Source organism: Stegostoma tigrinum, chromosome 19, assembly GCF_030684315.1.
Source record: "Stegostoma tigrinum isolate sSteTig4 chromosome 19, sSteTig4.hap1, whole genome shotgun sequence".
Classification (NCBI taxonomy): domain Eukaryota; kingdom Metazoa; phylum Chordata; class Chondrichthyes; order Orectolobiformes; family Stegostomatidae; genus Stegostoma; species Stegostoma tigrinum.
Genome location: NC_081372.1, coordinates 23,595,229 through 23,621,867, shown reverse-complemented (window position 1 = coordinate 23,621,867; position 26,639 = coordinate 23,595,229). Strand labels below are relative to the sequence as shown.

General features: G+C 40.3%; 1 protein-coding gene across 7 annotated transcripts in view; it reads right to left on the bottom strand.

The window, feature by feature from the left end:
• Positions 1–17,024, bottom strand: part of LOC125461272 (receptor-type tyrosine-protein phosphatase T) — a 1,279,761-nt gene extending 1,262,737 nt beyond the window's left edge. For 3 of the 7 annotated variants that reach the window (XM_048549829.2, XM_048549830.2, XM_048549831.2), the window contains exon 1: positions 16,619–17,024. In XM_048549829.2, coding sequence (XP_048405786.1) covers positions 16,619–16,712 — 94 coding nt within the window. In that variant the 5' untranslated portion in view covers positions 16,713–17,024. Of the gene's footprint in view, positions 1–5,243; positions 5,285–16,618 lie in introns of those variants that run through there. The other 4 variants (XM_048549833.2, XM_048549834.2, XM_048549832.2 and 1 more) reach the window with 2 other exon arrangements.
• Between the last annotated feature and the right edge of the window lie 9,615 nt (positions 17,025–26,639).

Below are 26,639 nucleotides of genomic sequence, written 5' to 3'. Positions count from 1 at the left end.
CTATTTTCCAGCCTTCAATGTTTTAGAAATCTATCCCAATGGTCTTATAACTTTACAATTGTTCCAGTCAGTTGACGAAGGCAGCTCACTACCATTTTCTCAAAGGCAACAAGCGACAGGCAATAAATGCTGCCATAGCCAGTGATGCCCATGTCCCATGAATTAATAAAAAAAAGAAAAATCAAGAGCCTAGAGCAGAGATGATACAAAGTGAGAGCTGCCAGCCAATCAATGGGGTGAGACATGTTGCCAACATGTAGCTCCCAGCAAGGACCACAACGCCCGCTATCCGGCTCCTCAGTCAGGCACTGACTGCTTTTGCTCAAAGGATTCCACCCCATGGAGAGGTGACAAGTGGTCCATGTGTAGATCATGCCACATGATGTCAGCTCCACTTGAGTCAATCCCAGTAGTGGCAGTCTGAGGCTGTTAAGTGAAGCTTAATCTCAGTTTTTGACAGGGTGACCCAGTACCTATTCAGGCGAAGAATGAATGGTGGTGACCTTTTGCTCCAACACCACCCATCCAATGAAATGACAATCTGGTTTCCATTATCACGACCTCTGGTGGCAAAAGATCCTATACATTATTTCTGCAAGTGATTTGAAATATGGATATGACACAAAAGTAAAGTACTAAAGCATTTTCTTGACCAAACCCAAGTAACTTCTACTTACTAGGTTACACAAAATTCTTAAAATACATTGATACTCCATAAAATAAGCTGCTACTGTTGAATGGAACGGCTTAATCACTGAGGATACATTTATACTGCAAGTTTAACAGAGGCCAAAGCGATTTTGGCTTTGTTCCAACCAAAAAAGCAATGTAAATCTTAATCAATGTTCAACCTGATTTACAACATACTTTTAGCTGGACCCCTGGGCACTTTGTAAGCTCACCTAATCCCAATTTAAGTGTTAGAGATAATGGGAACTGCAGATGCTGGAGATTCCAAGATAATAAAATGTGAGGCTGGATGAACACAGCAGGCCAAGCAGCATCTCAGGAGCACAAAAGCTGACGTTTCGGGCCTAGACCCTTCATCAGAGAGGGGGATGGGGGGAGGGAACTGGAATAAATAAAGAGAGAGGGGGAGGCGGACCGAAGATGGAGAGTAAAGAAGATAGGTGGAGAGAGTGTAGGTGGGGAGGTAGGGAGGGGATAGGTCAGTCCAGGGAAGACGGACAGGTCAAGGAGGTGGGATGAGGTTAGTAGGTAGCGGGGGGTGCGGCTTGGGGTGGGAGGAAGGGATGGGTGAGAGGAAGAAGCGGTTAGGGAGGCAGAGACAGGTTGGACTGGTTTTGGGATGCAGTGGGTGGGGGGGAAGAGCTGGGCTGGTTGTGTGGTGCAGTGGGGGGAGGGGACGAACTGGGCTGGTTGAGGGATGCAGTAGGGGAAGGGGAGATTTTGAAACTGGTGAAGTCCACATTGATACCATATGGCTGCAGGGTTCCCAGGCGGAATATGAGTTGCTGTTCCTGCAACCTTCGGGTGGCATCATTGTGGCAGTGCAGGAGGCCCATGATGGACATGTCATCAAGAGAATGGGAGGGGGAGTGGAAATGGTTTGCGACTGGGAGGTGCAGTTGTTTTTTGCAAACTGAGCGGAGGTGTTCTGCAAAGCGGTCCCCAAAGCAGAACACCTCCGCTCAGTTCGCAAAAAACAACTGCACCTCCCAGTCGCAAACCATTTCCACTCCCCCTCCCATTCTCTTGATGACATGTCCATCATGGGCCTCCTGCACTGCCACAATGATGCCACCCGAAGGTTGCAGGAACAGCAACTCATATTCCGCCTGGGAAGCCTGCAGCCATATGGTATCAATGTGGACTTCACCAGTTTCAAAATCTCCCCTTCCCCTACTGCATCCCTCAACCAGCCCAGTTCGTCCCCTCCCCCCACTGCACCACACAACCAGCCCAGCTCTTCCCCCCAACCCACTGCATCCCAAAACCAGTCCAACCTGTCTCTGCCTCCCTAACCGGTTCTTCCTCTCACCCATCCCTTCCTCCCACCCCAAGCCGCACCCCCCGCTACCTACTAACCTCATCCCACCTCCTTGACCTGTCCGTCTTCCCTGGACTGACCTATCCCCTCCCTACCTCCCCACCTACACTCTCTCCACCTATCTTCTTTACTCTCCATCTTCGGTCCGCCTCCCCCTCTCTCCCTATTTATTCCTGTTCCCTCCCCCCATCCCCCTCTCTGATGAAGGGTCTAGGCCCGAAACGTCAGCTTTTGTGCTCCTGAGATGCTGCTTGGCCTGCTGTGTTCATCCAGCCTCACATTTTATTATCTCCCAATTTAAGTGTTATTGAGGCATGAGGATAATGCACACTGTTCACAGCCTAACATCAAAAGTCATCTGATTACTTTGGTCACAAACATTGGGTCCTCAGAACATCACAGAGCAGCTCATATGCTCAATGAATTACAACTAAAAAACAGTCACATAGACAACCATGCATGTGAAGTTATTTTTGCCAAAGGTCTACATATAATAAAAATTGATTGACTGACCAGCTTTTACAGATATTGGGTGAGGGAAGAATCTTAGTCGGTAATACTGAGAGAACTCCCTGCTCATCTGCAGATGGTTTCCCGGATATTTTTCCATCCACCTGAACACTTAAGCAGTCTTTATTTGATCTTTCGGCAGCGGTATTCAAAGGTAGTATCCCCAAAGATACAGCAGTCATTCAGCGCTTCAAAGAAATGCTTAATGGGGATTGGACCTTAATTTCTTTATTCAGAGATGTGGGAGCCACACCAATTGATCCAAACTAAGACTATTGATACAAAATATAAATGAATAGACATTTATTTTACAATCGGCTTAGAGTCATCAAATGGTCTTCATTTTGTTATACATGATTAAATCTCGACCAACTGGTAATGGCAGGCACAGTTATTTATCTAATTTGCAGCATGTTGTTTCTCATACCGATACTTGTAGGATTAATGTTCTTAGTAGCGAATTTTGAGAAGATTTGTAGCTCAGGTTGAGGTTCTGGATGTGAGTTTGCTGGCTGAGCTGGAAGGTTAGTTTTCAGACGTTTCGTCACCATTCTAGGTAACATCATCAGTGAGCCTCCGACGAGGTGCTGATGTTATGTCCTGCTTTCTATTTATCTGGTTAGGTTTCCTTGGGTTCCTTCAGGGGTCTAGGCCCGAAACGTCAGCTTTCGTGCTCCTGAGATGCTGCTTGGCCTGCTGTGTTCATCCAGCTTCACACTTTGTTGTCCACTTACCAATCAATTCATTTTACTTTGATTTATCTTAAAAATTGAATACTAGATGAAAAGCCACAACAGAGAGTGTCTTTTTTAGGAATACTCATAATTTTACAGAAAGGTAACTTAATTAGAGTCATAGAGTTATAGGGATATACAGCACGAAACAGATTCTTCTGTCTAATTCATTCATGCCAACCAGATATCCTACATAAATCTAGTCCCATGTGCCAGCATTTGGCCTATATTCCTCAGCCCTTCCAATTCATATACACATCCAGATGCCTTTTAAATGTTGTAATTGCACCAGCCTCCACAACTTCCTCTGGCAGCTGATTCTATATGTGCACCACCCCCGTGTGAAAAAATTGCCCCTCAGGTCCCTTTTATATCTTTCTCTCTCACCTTAAACCTATGTCCTCTAGTTTTGGACTCCCCCAAGACCTTGTCTAATTACTCTATTCATGCCCTTTGTGAGTTTATAAACTTCTATAAGGTCACCCCTCACTCTCCAAAGCTTCAGGGAAAATAGCCCCAGCCTATTCAACCTCTCCCCATAGCTCAAACTCTCCAACTCTGGCAACATCCTTATTAACTTTTTCTGAATCCTTTCAAGTTTTCTGTAGGAGCGAGACTGGAAATGCACACAGTATTCAAATAGTACCTAAACCAATGTCCTGTACAGCTGCAACATGATCTCCCAACTCCTACACTCAATGCACTGCCCAATAAAGGCAAGCGAACTGAACACCTTCTTCACTATCCTATCTAAATGTGACTCCACTTTTGAGGAACTACAAGCCTGCACTCCAAGGTCCCTTTGTTCAACAACATTCCCCAAGACCTTATCATTAAGTGTATAAGGCCTGTACTGATTTGCCTTTCCAAAATGCAGCACCTCACATTTATCTAGATTGAACTCCATTTGAATCACGTGATGGCATTGGAAGGTGGACTGCATTGTTGGTTGCCAGTTCTGTGGTACCTGTGGGACTTCATCATATTCCAGACTAAGAATGACGAAAAGACTAACATCTGTTGTGAAAGATTCTACAACTAAGAATATGATACTTCTCTAAGATAGAAGTAGAGGTTCCAAAGCAATATTTCCAGATGAAACTAAAATCTACTTCTGAACTTTGCCTAAAACTGGTACGGTCTTAGAAGACATACGCATCATTATACATTAAAACTGGATTTGTTTGTATAGTCTGCAACCATTATTTTGGAATAAACTATTTGGAGTGTAATCATTATTACATTAAATATGAATGCAACTATAAGGCACATAATCAGGAAGGTACATTATTGACGAACAAAAGTACAGTTCTGGAGATTTATTTCAAGCTTTTCTATTTCATTGAAAAAAAGTATGATGGCTTTTGGGAGCACAATAGGTGTACAAATCTGAGAAAGCATCCTTCCATACTGTTGAAACTATATATAAATCATGGGAGATATACTAGGTGAAATTTGCTTTTTCTGTTTATAAACTAATATGACTTCCATTTTGGCCATGTCATTTCTCATTTATTTGATTGGTTCTGAGAGATGGGTAAAATAAATTTGTTCTTCAATGGTGCAGCTACTGCATTTCTCCATTGCAATATTGAATTTCTACAAAATCAATACTGTTGCTACGTTATAACTGTTTCAGTAAATTCAATATCATTCATTACAATAGAGTTATCTGACTCCAATCATCTATAGCATGCAACAAATAAAACAGTGCTTGCATATGTTTTGGCTGAAAGATACCAGTGAGCATGCTGTAAATTTAACGCGTAGAGTAGTGCAACGTTTACTACATCTCGCCTATTGATTTCCACCAACACTCCAGTAACCAAGCACTCGACTCATTCATGACAGGAATGCATAATATCGTCCCGTGTTGCGTGGCTGTAATAAACTATGTATTTTTATTTCAAGTAAACCGGTTTTATTTTTAAAAAGTCTTATTAATTGCTGCTATGTTAGTAAGCAGGCAGAAGTTCATGTTAACTTACGGCAATCTGGTTGGAGGCGATAGCATCAGTTTCACCCTTTTCTGAGGAGATACCAGATTTAAATGTTAAATAGCTTTTTTGCACTCATTAGCAAAATCATGATTAAAATTTAAGTAATGCATCTTAAAGGGGCATTCCTCTTAACACCACTCCCAACTTCAAAAAGCAACTCCAAATATCACATGTTGTTTCCCATCTATGAAGCTTTCTGCTGAGCGTGAAGGATTATTTTTGCACATCTCTTTTAAAGCATACATCAAAAATTATGTACTCCAAATAAATAAAGTAAATTGATTTTGTAAGTTTTTTATAAATACAGATGCAAATTATGTGGATATCAGAATCGATTTTACAAAAAGCTGTGCAGATGGTGAGCTTTGCGAACTAAATTGTAGCCCGATACCTATAATTTTCCATCCAGGCACAAATTATGAATAGCATCCTTGTGATTATGAAGCTTATGATGAGGCTCCTGACCTGTGTTACTGATGTAGCAAATTGTCCTCATTGTATTTTACTCACTGCCTGCAGTTTGCAGTCAAAAAAGACTTGATCAGATAAGATCTATACTTTCATCAATCTTTTTTAAAAGAATATATTTGTCATTTGCACAGTCAGAGCAACATTATCAAATTGTTGAAGTCATGCCTCAAACTACTTTGACTGTAATTTTCAAACCTGACAGCCCATTTCTTTAAGGAATCTTGTGTATATATGGATGATTCTCTTAGACGCAGGGATTTAAACAGAAAGAAAACAGGTATCCTTCCTGTGGAAGAAAATTAAAACTCAAATTTATTACATTTTGTCACTCAAAGGGGTAGCTTTTATTCAAACATTAAGTCTTGATGCACTTCTCCAATGCCTGATTTTCAAACATTGCACTTTTGCAATCACTCCAAAATCATTGCTCTGACACTTACAATACAACTGCTCTCATCTAAAGCCACTTTACCACTTTACCCAGATGAAGCCTGAGCATCTTATTCCAATCTTTCCATTGCCCCAGGGATATCATTTACAGTTTTCTAATTAATTCCACAGGGTTATCTTAGAAATTAGATTTTCATTCTGGTGTAGTACCTTAGAAGATAGAAAGTGGCCAACTTATTTGCCTTTGTTATTTATAATAAATTAATTTTATGTTTAATTCATCACTGAGACATATGTTATTTTCCAGTTGCTTCCAGGATAAAATGAATTGCCTATGTTGGTATATTGGGACAACTCCACAATGCAAGAGAACTTTGAAATGGATAACTAAATTTTGAATCTTTTCTTAATTTATTAAAACATGCTTTAAGAGAACTAATATTTTAAGCACAAAAATATTCAATGTTCCTTCAAGAACAACTGAACTGTCAGTCAAAGTAAATTTGATCAGATATACATCTTGAGTGCATACACAATGCCAGTTTCAGTTCACTGAAGTCTGAGGTCAATGAATTGTGTTCACATTAATAACTGATATTTCTTTGTAAAATGTTAAATGGAAACAATTATGTCGCTTTAAGTTTTCAGAAGTATTTAAGACAGATTTGAATTACAAATCTGATCAACATACCACAAGTTGCTGAAAAATCAACGTTATAACAAAACAAAATGATTATTTACTTACTGGAAACAGGAAAGTGACCAGGTAGGTTTTGGTGTTCCCTTGCTTGCTTGTGCATTATTACAGTTTTGCCTTGCACTCCTACTTTTAAGTTATGAATTCAAGCTGTGATGTCGGAAGTAAGCACGGAAATTAGGCTAATATTTTTGAAGCATCACAGCAGTCAAAATGTAAATGTCAGATCATTGATTTTCAAATGATTGACAAGTGCAATTTCTGAAAACAAAGGCGTCATAAACGTGAATGGAACATTAATGTCTAAACAAACGCTAACCTTTGCATGACCGAATAGTAACTAATTTGATTTTTTAAAAAATTTAATTGGAAGGATATCCACTTTCTTTTAGCTTAAATCTTTACATTTAAAGAATAATTTTCATACACGAGCATCCCTAAAGAAATAAGATTTCACATTCTAAAATTTCTGTTAAAGTTGCCGGAGTCATGACTACAATATAAATTGTCAATAGTGCTGAAAAAATATTGACGTATTGGAGAAGCCAATCCTTTTGTTTAAACATTAAACCAAAGCACATTTTTCAGAAGGATGTTAAGGATTGCATGTTAGTACCTGAAGAGTGATCTCTAGGTTTTGCTGACCAACAATTCACAATCAAAAAAAATCTGTCAGTTATTCAGTTCATTGTTGTTTGTGGACTTTGTTGTATAGAAAAGACTTTTGCAGCATTATCTACATTATGAGAGTTTCAAGAAATTGTTTTATGACTGCAAATAGTTTCCTCATCTTATTTATAACCAGAATCTCTCAGAATCTGCTGTACTTATATTGATAAGACTGCCGGCCATTAGTTTTGTGTGAAACTGACGGCAACAGTCAGCATCCATAAAAATGGAAATCTAGAAGTTGCTGCCAGTGACACTCTGCTTCTCCGAAGGTTGCATCGTTGTAGTCTTTGCAAACAAAATCAAAATAGAAACTACTGCGTTGTTGGGAACTTCAAATATTTGCCGACTATTCTTAAACTCTGGAATGATGAAAAGGATTAAGCCTCGTTTAGCCAGGAGTAAAAGAGTTGTTAACAGCATGTGGAGCTGGATGAACACAGCAGGTCAAGCAGCATCTTAGGAGCACAAGAGCTGACGTTTGGGCCTAGACCCTTCGTCAGAAAAAAACTTCTCTGAACGGTCTAGGCCCGAAACGTCAGTTCTTGTGCTCCTAAAATGCTGCTTGACCTGCTGTGTTCTTCCAGCTCCACACTTTGTTATCTCGGATTCTTCAGCATCTGGAGTTCCCATTATCTTTGTTAACAGTGTGTTAAGTCACAACATCTGCTGACCAAACTCTCTTGTTCTAAAAAAACTTTACACTTGATTAATTTCACCCCTTCAGATTAACATATTTAATTACATTCTTTAAAAGATTGGAAATTAAGTCTGTGTTTCAATAAGGTTGTTGACTTACTTGATGAGCTGGCTGGTTATCGGACAGAAATTTCACCACAGTGCTACGTAACATCATCAGTGCGGCCTCCAATGAAGCGATGCTGTTCTACTCCACTTGGAATATAAATGATCCAGTCTTTGAGTTGGCTTGTGTCATTTCTGGTTCTTTTTTGCATGTGTTTGTACATGGGGTCTAATTCCACGTTTGTTGATTGCATTATAGGTTGAAAAACCGAGGCCTCGAGGAATTCCTGTGCATGTCTGTGATTGGCTTGAGCTGCCTAGCTGTGGCGTTAGACCCCATATATGAACCCATGCAAAAGAGAAACTGAAAGTACTGCGGACAGAAAACAAAACAAAGTTGTTGGAAAAGGTCAGCAGATCTGGCAGCTTCTGTGAAGAAAAAAACAGGAAATTATGTTTGGGTCTGGTGGCCCTTCCTCAGAATTCTGGGTCACTGGACCCAAAACGTTACTTCTGTTTATTTCCTCACAGATGCTGCCAGATCTGCTGAGCTTCTCCAGCAACATTGTTTTTGCTCCCGATGCAGAAGAGAACTGGAAATGACACAATCCAACTTAACTGATTGAATTATATAAATTCCAAGCAAAGTAGAACAACATTGTTTCATTGGAGGCCACACTCATGATGTTACCTACTCTGGTGACAAAACGTCTGTATGATAACTAGCCAGCTCAATGAACAAGCCAACAACCTCATCCACAGCACAATTACAAATCTTCACGAGAACCTTTGTGTTCCAATATTTGAGTTTCTTCCTTCAAATCAAGTACACGTTTCAATTCTTCTCAGGCCAATGACCTGTCCAATTAGAATTAACCTTCGTGGTTTAAAATTTAAATTGTCAATCATCATGAATTGGTATATTCTTCATGGCAACATCTCGACCAATGAGAGTGCCATGCCAACCAATCAATACTTTCCTCTAACGCAGTATAAATGTTTTCCTCTTGAATTGGTATTCTTAAGAATTGTTCTGATCACTGCAAAGCAAAAATGTATTGGCAAAATGTGTTTTCTTCAACAGTACTCAAGCCATGTCCTTTAACAATTCAATATATATTTGCATTTGCCATCCCTAACTATTTACCTTTTAGTTTGGTTGAACAGCATGCCTGTAATTGCCCTGTCGAGGGTTGACACTTCGCCTGCAAATTTCAAATTGATGTTGGAACAGAGGACATATGTGTACTAGATTCAGCTATTACTTTGTTGGCAGCTTACTTCTGAGGTCAGTGGCGAGCTCAATTATATTGTTGCTGGTTGCTATATCCAGAACCTGATCCTCTTTAGACTCATGTTAAATCTAAATGCATCTACTGTAAAAATGTATACATAAAAGTGTTTGGCATTTATACATTGCCTTCAAGATGCCCCAAAGTACTTTTCAGACAATGAGATAACTCTGACATGTAAAGATACAACAGCCAGATTTGTTTCCGCAAATTGTAATAAATAGATTGCTTTTATTTATGTTGATTGAGGGATAAATATTGGCAGCACACTGAGGATAACTTGACTGCTCGTCTTGATATGGTGCTAGTGGATCTTTTATCTCCCCCTGAGAGGGCAGATAGGGCACGGTTAATTTCTGAGTTTCCTCAGTTCTAGACCGCATTTGAGAGTTAGCCCAGGTTTCTGTGTTCAAGTCCTACAGTGGACTTGTGTCTGCAACATTCTGACTCAGAGGTGAGAGTGCAAGTAACTGAGTCACAACCAATTTCTTTAAAATGTCTTTCTCTTCAAATCTTGCTCTCTATCAAAATCTGTGGTTGAAAATTACGTTTTGTAAGAAATGGCAATAACTCAATCTATCTAATTACGAAGTTGGAATGTCTCCCTCCTTTTCTTTCTTTCATTTTGACCTCATTGATGTTAGCTTCTCTATATGCTCTATCGATGAATTTGTTAAACACTTTTTATCATTTTACAATAACTTACTTTTCGTTCTCCTTAACAAGAGACTCCTTGCTGTCAAGAACATAGAACACAGAACAGTACAGCACAGTACAGGTCTTCGGTCTACGATGTTGTGCCGACCTATTGTCCTACTAAGATCAATCTACCCTGCAAACCCTACATTTTACCACCCTCCATGTGCCTATCCAAAAGCCACTTAAATGCCTCTAAAGTATACCCTGCAAACCCTACATTTTACCACCCTCCATGTGCCTATCCAAGAGCCACTTAAATGCCTCTAAAGTATTTGGCTCCACTGCCTCTGCAGGCAGCACATTCCACACGCCCACCACTCTCTGTGTAAAGAACCTACCTCTAACATCTCCCCAATACCTTCCTCCAATCACCTTAAAATCATAACAGTCATTTCCGCCCTGGGAAAAAGTATCTGACTATCCACTCTATCTATGCCTCTCATCATCTTTTAAACCTCTATCAAATCACCTCTAATCCTTCTTCACTCCAATGATAAAATCCCTAGCTCCCTCAATCTTTCCTCATAAGACCTGCCCTCCAGTCCAGATAGCATCCTGATAAATCTCCTCTGAACCCTCTCGAAAGCTTCCACATCTCTCCTGTAATGAGGTGACCAGAACTGAGCACAAAATTCCAAGTGTGGTCTATGCAGCGTTTTATAGAACTGCAACATAACCTCACGGCTCTTAAACTCGATTCCTGTGCCAATGAAAGCATTCACATCATATTCCTTCTCTACAACCCTATCAACTTGGGTCGCAACTTTGAGGGATATATGGATGTGGACCCCAAGATCCTTCTGTTCCTCCACACTGCCGAAAATCCGGCCATTAACCCTGTATTTTGCATTCAAATTTGACCTTCCAAAATGAATCGCTTCACACTTTTCTGGATTGAATTACATCTGCCACTTCTTTGCTCAGCTCTGCATTCTGTCATTGTCCCACTGCAACCTACAACAGCCCTCTACCCTGTCCACAATTCCACCAACATTCATGTCATCGGCAAACTCACTAACCCACCCTTCCACTTCCTCATCCAAGTCATTTATAAAGATCACAAGCTGCAGAAGTCCCAGAACAGATCCCTGCAGCACATCACTGGTCACCAAGCTCCAGGCTGAATACTTTACTACCACCCTCTGTCTTCTATCAGACACTCATCATTATATCCAGACAGCCAAATTTCCCTGAATCCCATGCCTCCTTACTTTCTGAATGAGCCGACCATGTGGAACCTTATCAAATGCCTTGCTAAAATCCATGTACACCACACCCACTGCTCTGCCTTCATCAGTGTGTTTTGTCACATCCTCAAAGAATTCAATAAGGCTTGTGAGGCATGACCTGCTCCTCACAAAGCAATGCTGACTATTTCTAATCAAACTGTGCTTCTCCAAGCAATCATAAATACTATCTCTCAGAATCCCCTGCAACAATTTGCACACTACAGACGTAAGACTGACTGGTCTGTAATTTCCAGGACTATCCCTATTCCTTTCCTTGAACAAGGGAATGACATTTGCCACCTTCCAATCTTCTGGCACTATTCACAATATCACACCTGAGATGCCATTTACACATGTGAACCTGAATGTGAATGCTGACAAATTATTCATCCTTATCTCATCTGATATGTGCATGTGGGCACTTGCAACAAGTGTCTTAGGAGAAACTAGCAAAAAAAATGGACCCAGTCTAGCATTCCCTTCTCTAACTTAAGGGTCAGATAATAAACAATTGATTCGCAGGCCAATATCCCCAACAGTGGGGTGCCTGTTGCTGTCAATAAACTGTACTGCGCATGGCCACATCACTCACATGTCTGACAAAGTATATTCCCTACTCCAAGCTCTGTCATTGCAAAGGGCTACCAGGAGATCATGGAAAGTGCTGCAAGAACATTATCAAAGCCTCCTTTAAAAATTGTAATATCGGAAAAACTTTTGGGAATCTCATAAACAAGGGCACTCAAATTGTAGAAGAGGCATCTGCAAAAGCACCAGCCATCTCCGACAGGGCCAGATGGAGATCAAATGCAAACAGCAAAAGGATCACATGAAAACCCAGGCATCCCACTCTCAAGAGCTTTCAAACACCATTTGCTCCATGTATGGGTTTGTGACAGTAGCACTAATAGACTGTTTAGTAATCTCAGGACTGACAACACCAGAGTGGGAGAAAGTCGCCCTCAGCCTCAAGGGACTGCCAAGAAAAATGCGATTCCCAATTGTTGTCTGAACTGAGGTTGTTCAAAGGAAAATCCTGGGACATTGTGGGTCATTACATTTGAGCTACTTGGAACTCTACGTTGCCCTTGGTAACCCTAATTAAACCTAAGTGATTGGAATGTTTCCCAATTATATCATTGGATCAAGAATCACTTAGCCTGCATCAAACATACCGACTGTTTCCTTCAGAGCACTGGAACCAAGCTCTGGGCTTTTAAATCATTTCATCAGACATAATTAGCTCAGCACAAATGAACAACAGAAACTATAAACATGGTGAGGCAAGATTGTGCCAAAATTATGATGTTGATGTACCATTGGTGTATGTGATTCATCAAAGAATTCAAAAATAGGCAAAACAAGATGTCTCATGGGTTCATTAATCTCTAAATCCTCACTATAATATGATATTTGACAAATTTCAATAGTATCTGAAATGGTCAGCTTCTAGCTGCATTGAAAGATTGAAACTTTGTGCTCTAGAAACAGACTGCTTACATCTGAAATATAAAGGCAACATGTGCTACAAAAATATCATGTCAGCATTGGATTAGTGTCTCAGTCATTCATAATATTTATTTGTTTCCTCTCTAAGAGGGTGGATGGAGCTGTTAAGTACTTTCAGTATCTTCTGTATTTATTTCATATTTATAGTATTCATTGTTTTCTTATATTTAACAGGATATCTAATTTGTACAACGTGATATATAACAACCAAATAATTAATAACTCTGTATTCACATAAGCGCAATGCAAAAGCAAGATTCAAATATTACCACATCTAACCACTTTTTAAATTTTATTTCTTAAAACGTCCCAGTTTAATTTAAAAGAGAACTCAAGCATTGACCTCTTCCTACATTCTCTTGAACAATTACCTGGTGATTTACAGAATCATTGAATCCCTTTACATTCCATTTGCAAGCATGCACCATGTAACTTGAAATATTCCATTACCTACCTTCTTAAAAAGCATCTCACTGAGACTGAGAATGCAATACATAGAAATTACAAGAGGTCTGAATGATTAAAATTATACGTAAGTCTGTTTTTTATTGGTTTATAGCTAAAACAGCTGCATTCTACATTTGGTGGCTCCTTTTTCCTGGAATTCATCAAAACACCACTTCCTAAGGCTGTCATTTTGCAAGTAGACAGCTGAGCGGGCAGCAGCTGCACTTATCCACTGTCCACCTCCTGTCAGGCCTCACTTTTGAGGTAGTGCGTGAAACAATGAGTAATGTGATGGATTCTGTATTGTGTCTGCATTAGATAAGCTGGAGAATGGGTGAGAGAAGGTGACAGCCATAATTCACATCCATCATCTGAGCACATAGTCCAAAATTAGAATATTTTACAGTTTTGTTTCCAGAAGTATTTTAAGTAGTTTAGAAAATGCACAGACTGTAAAATATAATTAAGTGCTATTAGAAAATGCACAGGAAAGAATAAAGTGTGATTTCTTATTATATGTTGTAAATGTAGTGCAAAAGAATAATTTATGCAGTGGATAAATATTGGTCTTGATCATTAATGTAGGCTTTTGGAACTAGTGTTTCATAACAATAGGGTGTATTTTACATCGTATAAATTCTACAATCAGAATAATATGGATTCAAAATTGGGAAAGAATGCTTTTGATTCAACAGTAGTGCAATTATATCTGCTTCAGATTTCCTGTATGTTATTATTTTCCTTATATTGTTTAAAATAAACAGCACCTAACTCTATTTAATAGTCCTTCAGCATTAGACATAAACTGAAGCTTTCTTCCACTTGCACTGGAACAGTGAGACCCTTTCCAAATGGCATTGTTTAGAGCGCCATCTTATGGAAGTAATAAATTCCCACTTCCTAAGGGGAAAAAGTTCAACTAAATTTATAGCGAAAATGATGAAAAATTAAATTAGTTTTGAATAAAGAATCTTATGTTACTGTTACAACAAAATTTCCATTGATGAACTGATAATGAAAATACTTAACACACTAAACAATTCAACTGTTCAAATATAACGTGCTACATATGAATACTTGGCACGTGTGAATGCAGCAGGGGTATCCGATCTTCGACGGCAAATAAAGCTATGCAAAAAAGGAAGATGCTGACTATAACATGTGCTTATTAATAATTCATCACTGAAATCTGCACAACAGGAATAATTATTTAGCATTCATAATGAAGAGACATCTGTGGAGTAACACTTCATAAATGTATTTTTTTGCAGGAAAAAGAGTTTTCAGATTTCTGCAACATTTCAACGTAAGTGGCACTGTTTTTGGCAGGGCCAATGACTTATTCCCCAATAAAAAGAATTGCCTTACATAATTAACACCATATGATCTGTAAATTAATACACTTTGTTCGTTTATCCACACTTTTGCCAACAGAAAACATGAATAAGTTTGATATACCCTTTGTCAAATATCTCATGAACAGGATATCTTCTCTGGGTAATAACATGCACAGGGATTTCTGTCAATTATTTCCCAACCTCTGTCCAGTCATATTGAGGGTCTTATTCCACAAACAAGGCACCCATGTTTCATCTCACGTGGGACTGGCTAACTCAGCACAGACCAATGATTATACCCCGAATGTTCCTGTATATATCCTAAGCCATAGAGTTGAGTGCCATACTACCTGATTCTGCTACGACCCCACCAACTCCGCCAAGTTCTTTCTCTCTCCACCACGCAGTGAAGGATTTGCACGGACTCATCTGATTGCCCTTTCATGTGGCCTGTAATGCTAGTAATGATATCAGGGTAAGGCATGCCAATGTGAAAAATGCCCAAGGACATGTATTTTACGAATTAAAGGTGCACCACTAATTTTCAGCATTGGAGCATCTCATGTAAAAAAGATTGGTTAGAAAATCTTCAGCCTGGTCTTTAGTTGGTTTTTTTCAGTTTAGATTGGGAATAAAGGAAGTCACTCTGATGTGAAAAAGAGCAAAGAATGCACAACTACTTCCATTCAGGACTGTGTTTGTTTTGGTTTCCACTTTACCATAAACATTCACATGCTCCACCAGCAGATTACTTTCAATTCTGGATTTATTTTGTTAACAACCTAGGGCTCTCCAACCCCAGAAAATCAGCACGACACATTTTAGTTTAGGGTCTGCATGAGATGCTTGATCTTTGAAGTGTTGTTTAACTGAACTCAGAGCTATCTCCGATAGGTTTTGAAGCTGGAACCCTCATTAGAGCAGTTATTGTTACAATGCTAAAAAAAATGAAGCGTTGCTCCTGACTGTGGTTACATTTGGCTGAGAATCGGTCGTCTGCATGCAGTTAACAAAACTTTAGCTGATCTTTTAAGGATCGATCAGATTCAATCTTAAGAATGTGTGGAGGCGTTCACGATCTGTTCCAAACAACAAAATATGCTGCCAATTATCCAGAAAATCACTTTTCTTTTACACTTGTAATACTGTTTATTAATTCTTGTGCCTGCAGCGCTCGTGGTTTATATGCATGAGAAGCTGCAATATAGAAGGCTCAAGGTTACAGTAAGACTCCAGTTCCGACCGATTGTTTGCTGAACCCCGGGAAATAGGAGATATCTCCTGCTGAGGAGTGTCCACTCCGCCTTCAAATCCTTCTTTCCAACCCCATGCTGACCAAATGGATTCATTGGAACACAACCTTTTTTTTTCCAATGCAAAAGGTTCTAGTTTCAGTCCGGCTGCAAACGGGAATCCTCGAAATAAGCGGTGACAGGGACCAGTCGAATTTATTGACTTTGAACAACTAGCTTCAAGGAGCTGAAAATAATAAATCTCTCCTTCTGCATAACATATGGTAAACTTCACCCAAAGAAGTTACGCAACCTCGCTTGGCGGGCACTTGCTGGAAGTAGATTAGAGTGATGTTTGAGAAGCCAATATAAAGAACATAACAAGATCAATTCGAGATATTGATTGGTTACGTGGCATTTGGTGACTCCGAACCAAATCATCACATCATCTGGAGTTCGAAATTAAAATTGCTGAGGATTGCCATCTTAAATATTCCTGTTGGAGCACAGTCTGAGATATCGTTCACAGACGGCGTCTCATAAATGATGGTCACTGTGGGAGCAACCATCAAGTTTTATAACTTACCCCATACAGATAAGCCGCATGCATTGCTCGATATATGCAGATCTCTCAACGCTGAACTTACCTGCAAAGACTTGTCCGTCTGCGCTTGACAACAGATACACCAGAAGACAGAGGGGAATCAGGAGCGGTCTCATATCTGGTAATTTTTCTCGCATTACTTGCACCGCAGTGGCATTATCCCGCTGGCCGGCTGATTAGCAAGAGATGATCCGTTCTGAGATAGCCGGAGCGCCGTGGTGTACTTCAATGCTGACTGCTTCTGGCTCTGCCTGGCAGCTCGAAGATGTTCAAGTAGTTGCTGAGTGAGGGCTCCCCCGGGTCCTGACGCAGACTGTTTCTCACTGCCTCACGCACACACACACACGTACGCGGCTGAGCGCGAAAACCGCTTCCAACTCAAATATTCGGGTGAGAAATCGCTTTGCAGAAATCTCTTGGCAAAGGAGCAACTGTCTGAATCCCGTTTTGTTTTAAAGCAATTGAGAAAGACAGCGGTTCCACATTCAGTTATTGGGATGAAGCTGTGAGGACGGACTACCCTGAGTAATGAGGAGGCGAACAACATGCTCACATTGTAGCAAACAGGTTGTTATAGGGTCTGTAGAAATATTTGATAGTTCATTTGAGTGACAAGTCCAGTGGTGTCAGATGAATCGAGCTATTTGCGACAGAGAGCCTGCAGCACAATGTAGATAGTAACGAGTAAAGATGACCAATTATTTTTTCCAACTGACAAACAGTGATATCTTCGAGTATCCGAAGAATATTGAAATAGGTTCGGATTTCCAATGAACAGTTATCTCCTCATGCATAATCCTGACTATCTCGCCCTAACTTTAAGAAAAAACAGGGAGAAACTATTAACAGTAGAGACAGTACCCAGTTATAATTCTCATTCGTTTTCCATACTTAAATCATTAAACAATTTTCTCCAGTGTCACTCATAAATCGATGCACTAAATAACTAATTTATTCTAATTTATGCAAATCTTTCTATTATGGTAATTAAAATCATTTTTGAAAATTCCCAGGATGTTTGCATGTAAATTATTTTTTTGAATAAAGTAAGATAGGCAGATATTTTGTCAGTAAATATATTCAGTATGACTTTGGAGTCGGTTCAGTTGATAGGGTTCTATCAGGGTGTATTTGCATTATAAATTAATCACTGGTATAAAACGATTTAGACCCTTTCTAAAGGGGCCCTCTTGTGGTGAGTGTTAATGTCCCTGGCCCGGACCTCAAGTCCCACCTGCTCTAGAGGCGGTTAATAACATCTCTGAACAAGTTGATTAGGAAATGTAGATTAGACTCTTTCTAAGTTAGAAATGAATTCGATGTTTAAACCTGAGCAGTGAAACAAAGCATTGCTGTATTCTCCCAACTCAATTTGCATTGCTGTGCAACGCTATTAAGCTTGACCCTGAACCAGAATTTGCAATGTGCCAATGCAAGACAACCCCACTTCCCACCTTAACTTCAGCTGTAATGTAAAGGTGCCCGCCCCAACCTTCCCCCAAAAAATAGGTCAAAGAACGTGGTCTGGTGGAGAAAGAATGCTTTGTATTCAAATCTCACTGCTGGTTTACAAGCTGTGTAATCATGAGAACAATAAAGGTGCATCTACATTACTGGCAGAAATGGAGAGTAAATTGCTTTCAAGTTTGCTGTGGATTTAGATAACTTATTTGCACTGTCTGGAGCTGCTCATGATAATACATTGTTAAGGAAACTGCAGGGAAAGGAAAAAGAGGATTTTACATCTGAAAGTATATTTTAATTTACAGGATGCAGACCTTTATGATAATACTGAAATCCCTACTTACTCTGAAGTCATTTTAAGCATTTTTGAGTGATTGTTTCCAGTTACTTGACCATGATAAGTTGGCATAGGACTATATTTACTACTTGTAGGCCCAACTATCTTCAACTGCTTCACTAATCATAAGGTCAAAAGTAGGGATGTTCACTGATGATTGCACAATGTTCACCATTCGCAACTCCTCAGATACTGGAGCAGTCCATATCCATAGCAAGACTGGGACAATATCCAGATTTGGACTGAAAAGTGACAAAAATGTTTGTGACACACATGCCATGCAAAGACCACTCCAGTAAAAGAGAATCTAACCATCATCTCTTGATATTCAATGGAATTACCATTGATGAATTCTCCTACTAACAATATCCTGGAAGTTACCATTGATGAGAAACTGAATTGGACCAGCCATTTGAATACAATGGCTACAAGAGCAGGTCAGAGGCTAGGAATACTGAAGTGAGTAACTCATCTCTCTACTATCCAAAGCTGGACACCAGTTAAAAGGCATAAGTTAGGACTGTGAGATAACAATGTGTGAAGCTGGATGAACACAGCAGGCCAAGCAGCATCACAGGAGCACAAAAGCTGACGTTTCGGGCCTAGACCCTTAATCAGAGAGCTGATGAAGAGTCTAGGCCCAAAATGTCAGCTTTTGTGCTCCTGAGATGCTGCTTGGTCTGCTGTGTTCATCCAGCTTCACACTTTGTTATCTTGGATTCTCCAGCATCTGCAGTTCCCATTATCTCTGATGACAAGTGAGGAGTGTGTTAGGATACTCCCACCTTGCCTGGATGAGTGAAGCCCCAACAGCACTCAACAAGCCCGACACCATTCGGGATGGAGCAGCCCACTTGGTTGGCACCAAATCCACTGAAATCCAATCCCTCCACTACTGATGCTTAGTAGCTGCAGTGTGTACCATCTGCTTGATGCATTACAGAAATTCACCAAGGGCCCTTAGCACTTTCCAAACCCATGCCCCTTGACATCTAGAAGGACAAAAGCAGCAGATACATTGAAACACCACCACATGTATGTTCTCCCGCAAGCCACATTCATCCCCTCTGAGAAATCTATCACCATTCCTTCAGTGTCACTTGGTGGAAATTTACTCCCTAGTGACATTGTGGACCTACCTACAGCACTTGGACTGCAGTTGTTCAAGAGGTAAGCTCAGCACCTCCTCCTCAAGGGCAGCTAAAGATGGGCAATGAATTCTGGTTCATCCAGTGATGCCCACATCCAATAAATTATTTTTTAATTAAACAGCTGTATGCAGCTGCTTCAGAGACAGCAAGAACTGCAGATGCTGGAGTCAGAGTTTAATACAGTGTGGAGCTGGAGGAACATAGCAGCTCAGGCAGCATCAGAGGAGTAGGAAAGTTGAAGTTTCAGATCAGGATTCTTCTCTACGTAGGTGGTTTATTTCCTCAGTAAAATATTCTCTTTAATAACTATAATGTCATTCTAATTGCTTTTCTTGCTCATTTTTCTGAGGTTTGCCACACACTGTTAGATTTATCAAATTCAATTGCACAACTTGCCATGAAAAGATTTGATATTCACAACCTATAGATTGTGAGGTCATTGCTATAACCATTTTGAACTGTTATGCATGCCAAATGGTTAAGACAAGTTCAGATAACAGTGCAATAAATACTTTACAAATCTTTTTGTTAACTTTGAGTCTTCACAAAATGTTGCACTTTGTACTTCTTCCTTGATGAGTCTTTAAATTAAAATGTGAAATCCCATTATCTCTGAAATTATGGGACATCCATGAAATGTACATGTGATTGCTTCACTCACATGCTAATCAAACATTTACATTTTCATTTGTCCACATGGACATGAGCTGGTATCACATGAACAATACCACAAAGTGTCATGTCTTTTGAAATGTGTGAGAAAGTGGGAAATTAACCTGGGAATGCATAAGTTTTTGTTCAGATTCTTCATTTTAGTTCATGCTGTTGATACTTTTTTAAAATTCTTCATTCATTCACAGGATGAGGGTGTCACTGGCTAGGCAGCATTTATTGCCTATCCCTAATTGCCCAGAGGGCAGTTAAGAGTCAACCATGTTGTAGGCCAGACCAGGTAAGGATGGCAGTTTCGTTCCCCTAAAGGACAATTGGTAATGGATTCATGGTCATCATTAGACTCTTAATTCCTGATATTTATTGAATTCAAATTCCACCATCTGCCATGGCAAGATTTGAATCCAGGTCCCCAGTTCAGTTTCCTGGGTCTCAGGATTAACAATTCAGCAATAATACCATTAGGCCATTGTCTCCCCTGAGGGTATTGCTGATTCAAACCAAAAGTCAAACAGATTGTCATTTTATGAATGGCCTTGCGTATATTCCATTGGTAGAAACTTACGAAGGTTACTAATTCAAAAACAAACAAAATATTTCAATATTTTGCTGTAGATTGATGATTAGTTTTGATACTCATCATTTCATTGAAGTTAGCACAGTGGAACAAAGTACTGGAAGGTGAAATATGCCAACAGGGTACATATTAAACCTCTGTAGCTCTTCCTCAATATTGTGCAGTAACTTTAAAATCAAAAGACAACTCTCTTGCCACATTAGTGTGACATTTTCATTTTCTGTATTAGCAATACTTGAGTGAGACTGACAAGTTAAGTTATGGGAACTTTGCAGCAAACCTGTCCTCAGTAGTAAATGGTTTGTAACTCCCCAAACTAATTTACTGGAAGATGTGAAGCTGGGAGAGAATGAAGAGCTTTGTCCCTTTTGGCTGGGCTTGATTCATGGCATTCAAGGAGGTATAAATTGACATTATGCAAAACCCATGTGATAGCAAACACTTTTGAAACACTCATCTCTTGTAACCAGTGGTGTTATAATTTTTGTATTTATTCACAGGAATGCTCATCCTTAATTGACCTTGAACATTTATGATTCATGTGATGAAAGAATTTCTCTATTAAGGATTTTCTTACAAATTTTTCTGCACCCTTGTTTTCATAAATGGCAACAGTGAAAAGAGCCTTAATGTCCTTTTTGTTTCTTTATTCATTAATAGGATGAGGACATGACTGGCTACACAGCATTTGTAAGGTATTCATTTTCACTTTTATCTAACTTTATCTTAATCATTTGGTATACATAACAATTCAATGGTTATAGCAATGACCTCACAACCTAAAGTTTGTGAATACCAAATCTTTTCATGGGAAGTTGTACAATTGAATTTGATAAATCTAATTCAATAAATCACAGACAATTGGCCATCATTTACCAGCGGGGAATTTGATTACTTCCTAAAGTTGAATGAAATAAATTCAAAGAGACCAGTGTCCTGTCATCAATTCACCCTTTATTTACACATGGATAATGGTTGACATTGGACTGGCTTTCTCAGAGTGACAGGATGTCTAACAGTCCTGTTTATATCTGTCTTCCAGACCTTCCTGATTGGATTAGGTTAACAGTCCCAATCAGGAACACATATTTTCTATGGTCCACCTGGCTAGTTCCATTACAATCACTACATTCCTCCCCCTCTAAGTCCAGGAATGGAGGCTGTTCTTTTTCTTGTAAACTCTCCTGGCACAATTTCACACCGGCTCCAGTTTCTCTGACTCAGCGTCAGATACAGGCAACAAGTACCGGACCATATCTTGTCTCTTGTGCCCAGAATGTCTTGGAAGAAATGCATCCTTTTCTTCAGGTGGTAAAGGTGTCAAGACTGCGACACCTGCCATGTCCAACGAAGATTCTGAAGTTTCTTCAATGCTAGGCAGAGGGGGAGAACCATGGCTTCTGACAACTTTTTGGCTGTTCTAAGGAGTCGGGTATGTTTTGTTCCTGCCCTGTTTGCAAGTTAGTAATTTTCAAGTGGTCCATATGCTTGTTCAGGACTGCCTCACCTACCTGAACTATGTATGTCACGGGACCTGACCTCACATTGACCATACTTCTTACCCATGCCGGTCCATTTCCATGGTTTTGGCGCTGATCTTCATCTCCTGAAGTAAACTGCCTCTCACTTAGCAGAGTCTTGTGTCCAGCAATGACACTTCTGATGCCATTTCAACCTCCTCCCCAGGTCTGGGAAGATCAGATTTAACCCAGTGCACAGTCTTCCCATTAGCAGCTTTGCTGGAGCAATCCCTATAAGTTGCATGAGGGGTGGTCCAATAATCAAATAGCAACCGGGACAATTTGGTATCAAGTGAAGTTGTAGACTGTTTCTTTCATCCTGCCTTCAAAGTTTGGACTGCTCTTTCCACCAAGCTATTTGACAAATTTGACAATGAATGGTATGGAGCTGCCCCTACATGCCAAATACCATTCAACTTTAGGAAATGCTCAAATTCCCTGCTAGTAAATGATGGCCTATTGTCTGCGATCAGCAGTTCCAGGAGCCCGTGTACTGCAAGAGATGCTTGCAGCTTTTCTACCACTGTCCCTTTATCTGATGAATGAACTCTCTGTACATCCAATCACTTTGAGTGGGTGTCCACAATGGCTAAGAATATTGAGCCCGTGAAAGTAAACAAGTAAACAAGTCTAGTAATAACCCAGCCATTCCCATGAATGTGAGAGAGCTGTTGGTGGTAATTTTTGCCCTTCGTAGAATCCCTACTGTGTGGAAGCTATCATTCAGCCCACCGAGTGCACATTGACCGTCTGAAGAACATCCCACTTAGACACCTCCAATACCTGTAACCCTTCATCTCCCCTGGCTAACCCATCCAGCCTGCAAATCCTTCAATGCTATGGACAATTTAGCATAGCCGATCCAACTAACCCGCACATCTTTAGGCGGTGGGAGCAAAGCAGACCATCTGGAGGAAACCCACACAGACACAGAAAGAATGTGCAAACTCCATACAGACAGTCACCTGATGGTGGAATCAAAACCAGACCTCTGGCACTGTGAGGCAGCAGTGTTAGCTGCTGAGCCACTGTACTGCCCTAGTTGGTAATTTGGGCACTACTCCATTAACATAGCTACATTTGTTTCCAGTCCCGATGACCAGGTATAACTTCCCACCAATCTCTTCATTTTGGACAGTCCTGGATGACTCTCGTGGAGTTCAGTCAGTATCTGGCAGCGACCTTTGCTTGGGACAATCTCTCTTGCTCCCCATAATAAAACACCATCCTCTACCATGATCTGGTCTCATTGGGTCCAGGAAGAGTTCAATTCTGGCTGTGATGGCCCTTTTGCCACCCCCATCACCAAGAACTGTTTTAGTTTTGCCAGGACCAATCTTCTATTGTCCACAGTCTGATATTATCAGTGGTGACTGAAAGGATGTCCAGAAATTTTAATACCAGAATGGATTCTTCCAGAAGCGGCATCACCAATGAGGTATCTGCCAGCAGGACATGGCTCAAGGCATCTGCATTTGCTCCTTGGCTTCCCAGGTGGTGTTCCAACTTGTAATTGTACTCACTTAAGATAATAGCAAGCTGCTGAAATTGACTTGAAGATGTTGGCGGCACGGCCTTGTCCTCTATGAGTAGCCCTAACAATGGCTTGTGTCTGATGTCACTACAAATTTTCACCTGTAACGGCACCTGTAAAGGTGGAACTTTCTCACATCAAAGATGACTACCAAACCTTCCTTCTCTATCTGAGCTATTTGTACTCTGCATCAGCCAAAATCTGGGAAGCATACGCTGTTGGGCATTCCTCTCCATTGGCCCAGCTGTGAGCCAATGTTACCCCAATACCATACTGGGACGTATCATATGTCAACACCAAATCTTGCATGGGATCATAGTGCACCAATATCTTAAACAGTGATAGCTGCTTCTTCACTTCCCTAAAGGCCACAACATGGCTACAAGACCATTCCAAAGCTGGCTCTTTTAAAAGAGCAGATGGACGGGTGCCAGGATGGAGGCCAGGTTACAAATGAATATTCCATTACAATTCACCAACCCAAGAAAAGGAACAAGTTCCCACAAATATGGGAACTGGGGCACTTTTGATGGCTCTCATTTTATCTTCCAGTGAGTGTCATCCAGTCTTGTAGATTCTGTAGCCCCAGTAGGTCATCAAGAGTGCTTGGAAGACACATTTTTCCTTTCTAAGGCATATGCCCACCTTGGAGAAACATCTAAGGATCATGTCCAAGTTTTCTAAGTACTCTTGATATGTACTCACTGTTATTAAAACATCATCTAGATAAATGGCGACCCGGGGTAGAATGTTCTCCATTGTCCACTGAAAAATTGCACAAGCCAATAATACCCCAAATGGTAGTCATATAGGTTAGTACAACTCTTACGGATATTATTTGTGGCACACCTCTGGGAATCCTCATCTAAGTGCAATTGCAGGTATGCATGGCTCATATCCAGCTTTGCAAAGGACAGCTGTCCCTCGCCAGTTTTGTTTATAATTCCTCCATGCGATGGATTCAGTATTTATCCAGATGTGAGAAGTGGTTTAACTGTTTGTTTAAAATCCCCACAAAGGCAAGCCAACCTGTCAGCATTCACAACTGGTATGACCATTGCTACCCATTTCACAACTTGTGTTGATTTGTTGAATCCTTTGCTTTCCAGCCTCTTGATTTTTGCCCCTATTTTTGCACATAAGGCAGACGGCACCGGGCAGGCCTGGCAGAATCATGGAATTACTTTCTCGTCAATATGCAAGGTGGCCTTGGCTCCTTTGATAGTCCCTAGACCTTCTTGTAAAACATCTGGGCAATTAATTCGGACTTCACTCAGGCAAACATTTTCTAATTGAAAAATGTTCAGCCAATCTAGTTGAATCTTTCACAATTAATTTCACTCCATCAGACTTGGACTTAAACCTTTTGCTGCAATCACTGGTAACTGAACCAACTACTTCTCATATGAGACTGGAATGAAAATTGTAACCTTCATGTGTAAGAGGTACCCTGGTACAGTCCAGCCAAGGTCTTACACAATCTTAAGCATTGGGATCCAAAGCAAATTTTGTTAAAGATTGGTTCTGCAATCACTGATACAGCCACGCCAATATTAACTTCCATTGAGGAAACTTGGGGTCATATATTCCTTGACTAAATCTGTCAACTTTTGGAAGGTTTTAGCATCTGGTGCCTCTGAAATGTAAGGTGCTTAATGGCCAAAAAAACTGCAGGTCCACAAGCTGTCAAGAGAATTACTGATTGCTTTTCATCTGCCCGATGTCATTTGTCTGGAAAAAAATAACGCATTCTTTCCACATATGGCTCCCAGTTTTCAATAGTATGATTGAATGAGTCAAGCTTCCCAAAGATCGACATGATGAAAGAAATGCTTACCCCAACTCAAAGATGACTGCTGTGAGCCAATTTATTCAGGTATGTATTTTTTTTCTTGTCGCCACTGAAATAACTCCAAAGAGGCTAGTATTGCTTCAGCAAGTCAATATTTATCTACACACAGAGAGTCCAGTTTCCTCAGAGCCTGCTGTTAGAGCAAACCTGTGACACTCCCATTTATATCTATCAGCCAGGACTCCCTGATTGGATCAGACTAACATCCCCTATCAGGGAGCTCATCTCCTACGAGGTCCACCTGGCTAACCTCGTTACAATCATTTACATTTTGGTACAGTGTATGTTATAGATAGCACATACTAGAATGCTGGTGGTGTAGGGTATGAATGCTTGAAGTGCTGGATAGAATGCCAGTCACACGGATAATGTTGACCTTGATGATGTAAAAACTAAAAATGCGCACAAACTCAGCAGGTCTGGCAGCATCTTTGGGGAGAGAAGCATAGTCAACTTGCAGAGATAGCAAAGTGTAGAGCTGGATGAACACAGCAGGCCAAGTGGCATCAGAGGATCAGGAAGGCTGACATATCAGGCCTAGACCCTTCTTCAGAAATCAATTAACTTTCAAGTTGATTTTGACTCTTCAGACGAATCTGTGCGTGGAAGAGCTGAAGAAACTGGATCTTCATACAGTCCTTCATCCAGATCTGACAAAAGTTGGCCTCTGGGATTCGGTTGTCAGGACTGCCATCCCTAGGAAACTATTTTGCAATTGACAAATTTGAGGAAATATTGGGTAATGGAAGGGAATTCAGACTCTATATTTCCCTGTAGGTATTAATCTCACCTGAGAGTCTGGACTGATTTGATCTTTGAGGTTTATATTCTGCACTTTTCTTTACATTTGGTTCCAATTTTCTGTTCAAAAGATCATAATCATTCTATAGTTGATCAGTTTCATTAATTAAGGCTTGCTTTCTCAGGGATAGCCTTTGTGAAATTTAAACTAAGGCC